The sequence below is a fragment of the Sesamum indicum genome, linkage group LG3 (assembly GCF_026168435.1).
Source record: "Sesamum indicum cultivar Baizhima isolate 11 linkage group LG3, ASM2616843v1, whole genome shotgun sequence".
Lineage (NCBI taxonomy): Eukaryota > Viridiplantae > Streptophyta > Magnoliopsida > Lamiales > Pedaliaceae > Sesamum > Sesamum indicum.
The window spans coordinates 19,151,437-19,164,701 of record NC_142659.1 but is presented as its reverse complement, the minus strand read 5'-3'; the positions used below and the strand labels follow the sequence as shown (position 1 = coordinate 19,164,701).

Sequence of the window (13,265 nt, the reverse complement as noted above, 5' to 3'; positions counted from 1 at the left end):
TGCAGAGAGGGCTTCTGAGAGAGGCAGTGTCATTAGTTCAGAGTCAGTCTTAGAGAGTTCAATTTTGAGAGATGGAGAGCTCATATTGCCAACTCCTGCTAGTTGCAGTACTCATAGTTGCACTGCCAGTTTCGTCTTCGTCGTTGTCGTCGTCGTCGTCAGTCACCACAAAGCGTTTTCGGTTCAGTGTAAGTTACACAAATGAACACATAAAATGCGCGCGCGAGCAGTGAGCTCCAAATCTTTCTTTCACACACGCACACACGTTTGTAGTGTTTAAGTATACTTTATAGTATAAATTTCGATGTTCCCTTACAACTGCGTTAAACAAAGTATCACCAAACAAGTCGTGAGTCAGTGGTAAGCGAGTTGGATTTTGAATTAACTCTTTCAATCCCGTCTTAAACAAACGGGATTAGTTTCATTTTCAATGGGGACGAGACATGTATCTACGTCTCTCTCTGTGAAGATGTGACGATTTGACGATGAATATACGGCAGGTGGAGTGGAAGACTGTGACGAGACTTTGCCATACAAAGCCAGTTCTGACAGTGAACGGCAAGTATCCAGGGCCAACTATTGCTGTGAATGAAGGGGACAACGTCCAAGTGATTGTCACTAATAGAGTTGCCAGGAACACTACCATCCATTGGTGAGTATTTCTCAATTTCCCACATACTTTTATGGGGTTAATTCTATTTTATTCCGTGTAAAAATATGAAGGTCTCGTTTGATTTGTGTGATTATGTATCATAAGATTGTCTATTATGCATAATCATATGTTTGGTTTATAGTATTAGAATTCGATATTAATATTGGGTTCAATCTCGGCAATTCAAATTTATGGGATAGTATAGCCCACCTAAAATGTGAGGTCGACTATTCTTTTGGTTAGTCTAAGGTAGGATTTTTTTTTTTTCCTTATATGCCCCTTCCACTTTTTTTCTGGAAAATATGGAAGCCACTTTTCTCACTTTGGCTTTTTCCTTACTTGTGAAATACATACATGCTCAAAAGAATATCATATAATATCATCACATAGGATATCATATATAATACTTGAACCAAACACCTATAATATCATCACATAGGATATCATATATACAATACATCAAATCAAACACTATATAAATCAATTTTTCATCCCATCCAATCTCATCATGCCTAATTCTATCGACACGAACCGAACGAGCCCTCAACCTTACCAAAGAAAAAAACGTCAGTTGAAGTATTCATGGAGTTTATTGGCCTTTTTTAGTTATGAAAAACTATAATTTTAGTCCTGTAAGTGTAGGGTTGATAAGTTTTAACTGCAAGAATTCATTTTGACAGTTTTGTCCTAAATATTAAAAAGTCCCCACATTCAAAACAAAAATGAGTTAAATTTGCTAAAAGAAATGTTGTATCCAATTTTTCGATCATTTCAGCAAATATTGGTCATTTTTTGTTCTCAAAACATATTTTCTAAAATTACAAGACAAAATTATCAAAATAAATGCAATTTACAAGATCAAAATTGTGATTTTTCCCCAATTATTATTATATTACAAAAGTTTAGAGAATGATATTGCAAAGGAAATATTACTGTGATTAAGCTTTTGCTGCAACATGGCTATTGATATACTTTATGGACAGCTTTCTTTGTATCATTCCCTCAGCTACTGTACTTCATATCTTGTAACGTCATCACCCTTAATTTGCCCTATCTTTATTTTCATAATGATTATTTATATCCATCTCCTTCTCAATTGTTAATTATTTGGCTCTCTTCATTTCACGTGCATAGGTCCATAATAATTTAGTACTTCATTTTAAATGATTATTAATATAAAGTTTAATATATTTTATACATCAATATATATACTATTGTTCTTAATATAAAACTTTATATTTACCTCTAACTAACTTATTATTTATTTATTACAAATCAAATAAATCTTTCAAGATCAAATTACTTTTATACATCTTCACAATGAGGAGGTGTATTTTCATCGTTATAAGAGAAGTTTATTCAAAAAAAAAAAATATTGTCCTGCAATAAGACAATATTAAGTCAATCGATGGTAATATCAATTTTCATTCATTTTTTTTTAATTAATATCAACAAATTTGTGAATTTTTAGTACCGCATGGACCTATTTGTTAGGCGAAAGCAAACTTTAAAAATACTAGATGTAATTTTTCAAACCGCATGGGATCAATATGTAATTACACTAAATCTCAGCGGAGGAAAGTGTAATTATTTTTAAGATAAATTAATCGACCTCCATTAGGTTACATATAACTATAAAAACACTTCATACTCTTTGCAAGATTATAAGTACACTCCTAAATTAGAACCCTTTTACTCACCAATCCACTTAAAATCAATTACCAACTCATATAGAACCCATCATCAACCCATATAGGACCCATTAGAACCCGTAATCTATTTTAATTTATTTAAACAAAACTATATTAAACCCATATTAGAAAATTTGAAACCCAATCGAAAACTAGGTGGGTTGGGTTTCGACCCTACAATGAATTACTGAATAATAAATTGATGAGACGCCTGGAAAATGAATAGGCACGGAATAAGGCAGCTAAGAACAGGATGGGCAGATGGCCCGGCGTACGTAACACAGTGCCCCATCGGAGGAGGCAAATCCTATACTTACAACTTCACAGTTGTGGATCAGCGGGGAACTCTTTGGTGGCACGCTCATTTCGCATGGCAACGTGCTTCTGTCTACGGCGCTTTCATCATTTACCCGCGCATGCCTTTCCCATTCTCACCTCCTATCCACTCCCATTTTCCTATCATCTTTGGTAATCATCACTTCTCCCTCTTCATTTTTCTGTTTTTTTTTCTTTGATTTACTAACTATAAGATTAAATTTTCAATTCTTACAGTTAATTTTGTTTTCTTTCTATTGGAATTAGAGAGGAGAAAAAGGAAAAAGATTTAAGGAGGTTGGCTGCTCATATCAACTTTCGCAACTTAGAATTTGTAGAACTAGAAGTAAAATGTACGTACAAGTTTGGTGTTTGGTTAGGAAGAAGAGAGACGGGATGAATATAAAACTCCTCTCAAGTGCAATTCTGTTAACTGTCGGACGAAAAAGTGCTAAAAAACATAACAGAATATATTTTATTTTATTTATTCTGTTACCCAATATATAATTTTCATCCAATTTTTTTCTCAATACCGGCACATAAACTTTTAGAAAAATAACTAAATCGGTACTGATGTTTTGAAGTTGTTGATTACTTGTAGTAAGTTGGCATCTTTTATGGTGGTAGACTTGTAATTAGGTTTCATATTTTCTTTTTTCTATTTTCTTAATCCTAATAAATATTTTAATGACAACCAAGTAATGAGTGGAGTAGAATTATGTGTGGAAAAATAGGCGTACTTGATTCCTAAATTGAGAACACGTACAGGTGAATGGTGGAATAGAGACGTTGAAGTAGTTGAACGCGAGATGATGTTATACGGCGGAGGACCTAATGCTTCAGATGCATACACCATCAATGGTCTGCCTGGCCCCTTGTACCCTTGTTCCACCAAAGGTAAAACTATGTGGTTTTGCTCCTATTGTTTTTCTTCGGAATAAATATGATTTTTGTCACGTTTAATTAATTAAAATTAAATATAATAATAAATATTATTTAATTTATAATTACGCATCGACAAATATTAACCATATTTATATCTAACACTATGACAAATATTAGGAAAAATGCATTTTACGTCTCATAAGGTAATCTTTTTGTAATTTTGTCCCAATTGCATACCTCCAAAAATACTTGCACAATCTCAAGCTTTAGTAATGTTAATTTTTCTGACGAAAACTACCTTAATTAATTCCCCTCAAGCTTTAATGGAGCGCATGTCATACACGTGTTGTTTTTTGAGTATCTATTTTTGCGCGGAAATTGTTCATAAGATTGTCTTTATGCACGGCAGATACATTCATCAAGACCGTTGAAGCTGGAAAAACCTACTTGCTAAGGATCATAAACGCAGCGTTAAACGACGAGCTCTTCTTTGCCGTAGCAAATCACAATTTAACTGTGGTCGAGATTGATGCAGTTTACACAAAGCCCTTCACAACATCAGCCATAATGATCACTCCTGGACAGACCACCAATGTTTTGTTAACAACAGATCAAGTCCCTGATTCCACTGGCATGTTTGCTATGGCTGCAAGGCCTTATCTCACTTCAGTTTTCCCATTTGACAATTCCACCACCATTGGATTCTTGAAGTACAAAGCCACCAGAAACACAAAATTTGAAAGAAACAAGCCCCCAATGCCTCCTTACGCACTACCAAAGAATCTCCCTGCAATGGAAGACACCCCATTTGCCGCACAGTTCTCCAACAATCTCCGCAGCCTTGTATCTAAAGATTACCCGTGCAACGTGCCACAAAAGATTGACAAACGAGTCGTTACAACAATAAGTCTGAACCTTCAAGACTGCCCTGTTAATCAAACTTGCCAAGGTTATCTAGGCAAAAGGTTTTACGCTTCCATGAACAACCATTCGTTCGTTCGCCCTTCTTTGTCCATCCTTGAATCCCACTACCATAACCTCAAGACTGAATTTTCATCCGATTTCCCTGAGAAGCCACCGTATGTCTTTAACTACACTGGCATAAATCCTGTGACGGAGAATATGAACACACAGTTCGGCACTAAAGTACTCGAAGTGCCTTTTGGCACGAGACTGGAAATCGTGCTCCAAGACACCAACTTCTTGAATCCTGAGAACCATCCTATCCATGTTCACGGCCACAACTTCTTCATTGTGGGAAGAGGGTTCGGGAACTTTGATGTTGCAAAGGATCCAAAGGGATACAATCTTGTCGATCCTCCAGAGAGAAACACCGTAGCCGTTCCAATGGGGGGATGGGCAGCCATTAGGCTTAATGCCGATAATCCAGGGGTGTGGTTCATCCATTGCCATCTTGAGGAACATACATCATGGGGTTTGGCTATGGGTTTCATAGTGAAAAGTGGAAAAGAGCCTTATCAGTGTTTGCTTCCTCCTCCAAGTGATCTGCCCCCTTGTTGATCAGTTTGTAGCCATTTAGAACACATTTGTTTGGATTTATAGAAATTTTAGATAAAGGTTATTATATGCCCTCTGATTGCGACATACCTTGTGATATGATCTTGTTTGTAGGTGGTTGTGAGATAATTCTTATTTGACTGTGAGAAAGTGATTCTTGGGGGAAATTATTCATGTTAGTGTTTTTTGTACCAGGGGGAATACAAGTTCGGAATGCAATTGAAAAGATATGTATCACCTTATATTATTTCTTTTTACAGGAATCACATTATATTATTTAACTAGCACGAAACTCGTGTTAAGCATGAAAAACTTATAAACGTTGTAATATTTTCATAATTTGAAATTATATAATGCTACGTCATATTTTAATGACAATCTTACCATATATAATAGTGTAAATTTATGCTTAAATGCATATTTGGTCTCATAACTTAGATTATTTGGTATTTTGGTCTTTTAACTTTTTAGAATATTATTTCGGTCCTACATGTTTTTTAATGTTCGTAATTTCAGTTCCCTTTTTTCGCCAAAAAAATATATGTACATCTCATGTGATCTTTTAAAATTGGGGTAGTTATTCCTATAATTAACTCATTTTCGCCAACATTTTTGTCTTTAAACTTTGTAGAGTAGAATTTTGGTTCTACATCTTTTTAATTTTTTCGAGTTCTGTCATTTTTTTCCATTAGAGTTCATCCTTCTCGCCAATGGTGCACGGTGAACTCTAGTAAAGAAAAGAACTAAAATCACAAAAATAAAATGATGCAGGATCAAAATGCGTAATCCCACCTACCTCATTATAAATCGGGCAAATTTGTAGCTGCAAGCACCGCCTGAGGGTGATGAGAACGACACCTTAGTGGATCTTCCACCACCCTGTCTCTTCCCATGAAGCCGGGCGGCCCCATGAACCCAGTCCAACCCATCTACGACCATCATGTTACAGAGAATCTTCAATCAGCAACACAGTTTGTACTAGATTAATTAAAATTCATTTGATTAATCACTCTTAATTAACTTTTAATCTTAAAGTACCCGTCTAGCACGTGCCATGAAGAGACAGGTGAGGTAACATGAACTTATTGGTTCCCGAGTAAATACAGATATTGTCCTTCCAGCAGCTATCTCCAAACCATAGTCTAAGACATGAAATTATTTATCGATTTTTCAATTAAATTATGTATTGACACAAACCCTAATCTAGGTGAAAGTGGACCTATAAAGTCACATAAAAGTTACTATAGATTTGTTGAAATAAATTATGAATTAGTTCTAGAAAAAAATAATTAATTTGAAATGTTGAAATTTAATTCTAGAGACTAAATGATATGTTCATTTGATAGAGAACCCATGTGATGGGAGCCCAAGTTTTAATTAATATTGATGCGTTCAAAAAACGCACGGGTCTAATGAATTTGGACAGTCATCCAAGACTTGGGGTTGAAGCGAATGCAAATCTTCAAGAGGGGACCTGCCAAAAAGACGTTAGTATTTCGGCACCAAGTTAGTATTGGATTTGAGATTGAATAAAGTGAAAAAATAAGTGAATTTTAATTAGAAGTCTAGATATTGTGAATAAAGTTGATGAAAAGTTTAAGAACACTTGATAATATGCTTAGAGAGAGCTCAAAAGATAGTTTAGAGAGTGATAGAAGAGTTTAAAGAGTAAGAGGGGTGTGAGAAAAGGTGTCCCCCACCTAGAGGTAGCAAGGTGGTATTTATAGGGGAATACCACTATCAGTTAGGGTCTATCCCACTCACTAGATATTCATGGAGATTGGTTGGGATGGTTAGGATAAGGAGTAGGTCGTTCTTATCCACAGTTGGATGTGTGTTAATCGAAGTCCTCTTTGTCTAGGGAGACCCCTCGTCTGCAAGGAGTTCCTCCTTGTTAGGGGTGATGTGGTCCAAAGTGGCTGCTGACACCTGGGTTGATGAGATGCCACGTGAGAGAATAGGCTGCCACGTGTGTGGGCTTTTTAAGCTGAATATTTTGTGAGCTTTAACCATGTTCCGAGTCAGAGGATGTTCCAAGCTTCCTTTCCTCTTCATGAGCTTCTTGGGTTGTTTGGGCCTGCCTAATTAAACTATGGATTGGGACATCCTTGGCCTCCTGGTGGCGTTATGGGCATGGGATGTCCTGGGCTTTCCGGAGGATACTATGGACCTTTCGTTTATTTCTTCGTTTTTGAGATGTTTGGATCTATTTGGACCAGCCTATTCTTTATGCACATCAAATATGATTAATCGAAATTATTCAATTAAATTAATGAGATTAATTCATTCAGATTGAATCTAATTAATTAATGCATTTAATTATTTCAGACTTGATTTATTTAAATCTTATTAAATTAATTTGGATTGAACCTTGCCTTAAAATTAATGAAATTGATTGATTAATAGACCTAATTAAATATAGTTGGACTTATACTAATTTAAAAGCTAAATCAAAATCAAGCCCAAAACACAGAACAATCCAAGCACAAACCCATGAGCCCATTTGAGGGAGATAAACTTACCTCTTCCATGAAGCAAGAGATGGCCAAGTGTGGAGTTCTTCAACCCTACCACTCGGTCATGCATATTTGTAATACGCACACATGCATTTTTTATGAGTTCAAGGTGTGCAAGAGTAGTGAGTATTACGGTGTGTAAGTTGATGTGTTTTTTCTTTTGTTCTTCTTGCAAGAGTTGCAAGTTAATAATTAAGAACAAAATAATTGTACAAATTAATTGTACGAAGTTGTTTCGATTTTCTTCTTTATACGCATTTGTTTGTAGCAAGACGGAGCATACAGATTCAAGTGTGACGTGGACAAAATAAAGAAAGCTTGTGTTAGCTCTTGGTGAAAGTCGGAAAGGTAAGAAATAGGACAATGTTGTACCGATTAAAGACTAACTACAAAAGGTGATTTATGTTTCATGTTTTCATACAATTTTTTATTTTCTAATTTAGCCACTTGTTAGTTCATTTATATTTTAATTAGCATTGGACGCTCGGAAAAAGGGCTTTTATCCCTATATCGTTTTAATTTTCATGTTTTAATCTTTTAAAGGAAATATTGCAATTTTTCCAATTTTTTAATTTTCGTTGTGTACAAAATTTTTCGAGTTATAATGATTCTTTCATTTGGACAACCCTTGAAGATCCTTATATACTTTAACAAAAAAGGCAAATTTTCCTACAATTTGTATCCCATATCGATTAAAATTCATTTTGATATTCGAATTTTGTTATTAGTAAGATTTTGATCGAGGAATTATAAATGAATTAATTGATATCCAAATTCCACCATTAATGTTATTTTGGTACCCGAATTGGTATTTTTCATTTATTTCCTCAATGACCAAATTAACCGTATGCACTAAAATAAAAATAATCTATAATTCTCACTTTGACAATCCAATTAAAAAATCAACCAATGTAACAAGATTAGTACCTCGGCGAAGCTTTCCACTTCTGAAAAAGATTAACAATACTGTGGTCTCATAATCTATCTGAGAGTGATGGATGGCAGATACCCCAAGAGTACCCAACGCGTGTCGGCTGCCAACAACAGTTTGGTGGCTAATCTGCAGTGGCAGGCATTCGGTTCACACGTGGTCTGCTGCTTTTTGCATTGCCCTGTGCATGTTCTGTAGGTTGCAACCTCTGCCAGCCCACTCTCACTTTTACGGGCCTATAAATATCCGCATGCTGTGCGACCAAATCTGTGCGTGGCGATGGCTGCAAACGTTGATCCCTTGGTCGTTGGTCGAGTCATCGGCGATGTGGTCGACATGTTTGTGCCCACTGTTTCCATGTCTGTGTACTATGGATCGAAGCATGTCAACAATGGCTGCGACATTAAGCCTTCCATGGCCGCCGCACCACCTCGAGTTACCATCACCGGACATGCAAATGAACTCTACACCTTGGTCGGCTCTTTTCTCTCTTTCTCCATGTTTTTAACTCCACATACGCAATCATTTTTGGTCGAAATTTTAACTCAAACGGTTAATCTTTGAATTAATTACACCGTTTGAGTATATATTATCGTGTGATTGGTTTACAATTCACAATTCATGCAGGTGATGACGGACCCTGATGCTCCGAGTCCAAGTGAGCCAAGCATGAGGGAGTGGGTCCATTGGTTAGTAATTATAGAAAATTAATACTGTAATTTCAAGAGAGAGGGAGAGAGAATAAAGAGTAAGATGAAATAAGTTGTGATTTTGCAGGATTGTGACGGACATTCCAGGGCGCTCAAATGTCACTCGAGGTAGGTTTCCCTGCTCCAAATTTATCAGCCACGTAAACCTCACATCTGAACTCTGATATTCTTATCTATGTCCATGCTTTGTTTCTGCATGCTTGTCGAAATTTTTTGTCCGAATCAGGTCTGATCGAACTTAATCAATCAACCTCCTAAAAATTTTTGTTCTTATATTTGTTATCTATGTTTAGAGGGTTAAATGCAATTTACACAGTGTTAACAGAAAAATACAGAAAAATTCCTGTAAAAACACAAAGTGCAATTCACTCCTATCTTGTTTTTTCGGGTAAATTATATTTTTGGTCCTGCAATTTTGATTCTATACGTTGAACAATGCCTTTTTTTTATTAAAATCTAAATTAAAGAAGGTTCAAATCATCAATTAGTTTATTAAATCTGAACCATCAACACCAAAAGCAAAGTCAAAATCGTTAATTATTATCGTTTTAAATATAGACCGTTGATTTATATCAATAAAATCTAACCACTCATAATTAATATAGCTAAGTAAATGTCCTTTTACTCTGGAAAAATAAATAAAATCGCGTGACAAGCGCGTGTGATGCACCTCTTGCAATAAGAAATTACACACCTTTTTAAACAAATAGAGGTAAATTAAAGCTTTTTTTCTTTTCATTCTGGCAAGAAAACTTTTCGAAAATTTTGCTTTAAAAAAAAAATTGAATTTTTGCTACACTATAAATAATCACGATTTAAAAATCATAATAAATCAATACTATTAATTACGATTAAATAAAATTAAAATAAAAATTTAAATTTTCACCACAATTAATTAATATTCATCGTAATTTTTAGCCATAGTCAAAACATTTGTCATGATAATTTCGGCTAAACTTGCAGCAACAAGCGCTAATGGTCGTTGAGAAGCCGTGGTTGATTTATATTTTTCACGATTTTCTTCTTTTTTGACTATAGTAATTAGTCGTAGTGAAAAAATATATTTTTTCTAGTATTAGTTGCACATTCATTTCATTAATTGTTTGCCTATTTAAGAAAAAATTAAATGTTGTTTATGTGAATTTATACTTATATGAATCGTTGAATTAATACATACATGATTAATTATAATTTAATAACAAAATTTGGACCAAGATTTAATGATATAGGAAAAATGCAAATATCCTCCTGTGATATTACAAATGAGCAAATTATCTTCTTATTAAAAAAATAATAATGTACCCCCTATGAAGATAAATTAAGAATTTACCCTCCTATAGTTTTTAAAATACGATAATTTACCCCTTTGAGTTTTTTAAAATGAAGCAATTTATTCCCCTAAAATTGTTTCATTTTAGAGAACATGGAAACAAATTGATATTTTTTTTATAGAGTGGTCATTTGCTCATGAGGGTAAGTTGCATTAAACCCTATGAAAAATTATAAGAAACATTCATTTCTATGTTTAATTATCATAATTATGTAAAGATGTTTTAAAAAAAATTATACATTCATGAGGTATATATCTAATAAGTAGTTTAAATGCAATTTATCTCTTATAATATATGAAATGAACTTACATTCATGAGACGAAAAATTACCAAATTACTCTCTGTATTTCGGGAAATGAAGCAAATTAGCGTTGTTTGCTCGTTTTTTGCTGGTTTAGCATATCATAGGAGGAAATTGCATTTATCCAATAAATAATATGAAAATAAAATAAAATTTAGGCTATTCATAAGTAGCACCTTACTTGGTACTAAAAATGCACACAGGTAGGGAGGTGCTGCCGTACATAGGGCCACGGCCACCCGTCGGAATCCACCGTTATATATTAGTGCTTTTCCGGCAGAACGCGAGCGTGGAAGGGGTGGAGGCACCAGTGTCGCGCACGCATTTCAACACCAGAGCGTTCGCGCAAGAGCTTGATCTGGGCATGCCTGTGGCCACTGTTTATTTCAATGCTCATAAGGAGCCGGCAAACAGAAAGCGTCAGTATTAGCCAAATCTACCTATATATATATAAATGCACTACCTATATATATATATATATATATTGCTTCTTTCTCTTTCTTTGTATTTTGATATGTGGGGAATGGAGTCCTTATAAGACGGTATTGTAACTATGGAACTCTGGGTTTTCTTCATGATTTTGCCTATTTATGTCCATTTCTACACTACATCATTTAGGCAGCTCAGTGTTTTTGGAAAAAATGCAATTTAGTTTTTGTACTATACAAAATGTGCAAAATACTCTATGTGAAGAATAAATAAACAAATTGCCCTCTTGAACTTTCTTAAATGAAGATATATCCCTATGACGCGATGTGATACAAAGAGGAAGGAGTTAAATTGCATTTAACCCGTGTTTTCCACAAATTTGGGTGATTGATACGATATTTAAATGTTGCTTTATCATCAAGATCATAAAAGAATGAATTTCCAGATGATTGTGAAAGGGGCTTAAATTTAGGCACGAGTTTTGGGAAGCAAAATAAGTTCTAAACTTGATTTTGTATGGAAATAGATTGAAGAAAATTGAAAACCTTTACCACTATATTTGTTTTTATTTTCAAATTATTTTCGAGACAAGTCAAAATACATTGAATGTTTGTCATCATTCAAAAATACCTTATTTAGGTGTTTTTAACTGTTTTAGCATAAATACATACATATATATACACACACATATATATACATAAACAGTTAGGGCTTGTTTGGTTGTGTTTTCAATGAGATTTTTTTCCACTTTTCACTATTTGGGTATGTGGGAATTTGTTTGGTCAAGCCATTTTTAGTGAGAATGCATTCCTATTTTAATTCTCAATTTCAAATTCATATAGGTCACATGGGCTTGTCATAGTTGTCTTTCTGTCACATCAAAAATACATATACCTATATTCAACATTCTCACACCTATATACCTATATTTGGAAACAACTAATCCAAACATATTCTCAGTTTTCGCACAAAAATCAATAAAGCATTTTTACACATTTTCAATTGTTGGAAACTGAAAATAAAAATAAAAACACAACCAAATGAGCTCTTAGCCTCCAGAATCATTCTATTCCACTAATGACATTGGGCGAGGTAAGTTGCTTCCCTCGCTACAAAAGATTCTACGAGCTCAGCATATGTATTTTCCTTGAAACCTGCTTGCCAGCCATGGTCACACGTATTGAGTTAATCTTACTTACATGTTGATGGGGGAATACAAGAAGCTCGGAATCAAAGTACGCTATACACTTCACAAGCTAGAAATTTTTAGAGCTTCTATCAAAGCCTCTCCTTTTAATTCATTTTTCGAAAGTCCCCTTTGTAATGAAATTAGAAGGTATTTATACTATGCTATCCATAAATGTGAAGGTGTGTTAAATTGATTTTACCCCTCACCAATCATTAATTTGTGGGTGCATTTTACTATCTAAGAATAATCTAGATGATAATTCAAATCGTATAGTCTTGATTTCTAATCGTTTTTTATGATAAGGATTTGACTCTCCATTTGGATCATCTTTTGGTTGTTCTTCTTGTGGCCATCATGGCCTCCAAACTCCTAAATATTTAGGAGTTAACTTAAATTGGTATATTCCGTTGGGTCAAGGATTGACTCCTTTAGTCCCTTGTTCATTTTGGGTTTGACCATCCCTGATTCTGTACTCTCATCCAGATCGGACGCAGATCTAGTTCTCAGTCAGACGGCTGGTCCGATTTGAATTTAAGAACACTGGTCTGAACCTCATCAATAAACTCAAATTATCTGCTTTAGATCTTAGTAATATTGGACCAGTTACTTCAGATATTAGACATGCTTTAAATTCTGTCGTCTTGTGAATTCTCTTAGGTTAATCGTACTATGAACAATATTGCACACAACTTAGCTAGATTTTTAGGTCATAGAGTCGATGGCTCTTTTTCTCAACGTTAGATGCTCCGACATTTTAATTATGTGATTTGATTACATTACAGTAATAATAGTTTATG

The 13,265-nt window shown here is 34.6% G+C and overlaps 2 protein-coding genes across 2 annotated transcripts; both read left to right on the top strand.

Moving 5' to 3' along the window:
* LOC105158065 (laccase-1) lies at nt 1-5,345 on the top strand. Its single transcript, XM_011074690.3, has 5 exons — nt 1-188; nt 501-652; nt 2,570-2,811; nt 3,427-3,555; nt 3,953-5,345. The coding sequence occupies exons 1-5, from the start codon at nt 72-74 to the stop codon at nt 5,062-5,064; spliced, it is 1,752 nt and encodes a 583-aa protein (XP_011072992.1). The 5' UTR covers nt 1-71; the 3' UTR covers nt 5,065-5,345.
* A 3,414-nt stretch (nt 5,346-8,759) lies between these two features.
* On the top strand, nt 8,760-11,425 carry E12A11 (PEBP (phosphatidylethanolamine-binding protein) family protein). The gene is made up of 4 exons (XM_088879105.1): nt 8,760-8,982; nt 9,136-9,197; nt 9,286-9,330; nt 11,058-11,425. The coding sequence occupies exons 1-4, from the start codon at nt 8,788-8,790 to the stop codon at nt 11,278-11,280; spliced, it is 525 nt and encodes a 174-aa protein (XP_088735231.1). The 5' UTR covers nt 8,760-8,787; the 3' UTR covers nt 11,281-11,425.
* The last annotated feature ends 1,840 nt before the right edge of the window (nt 11,426-13,265 follow it).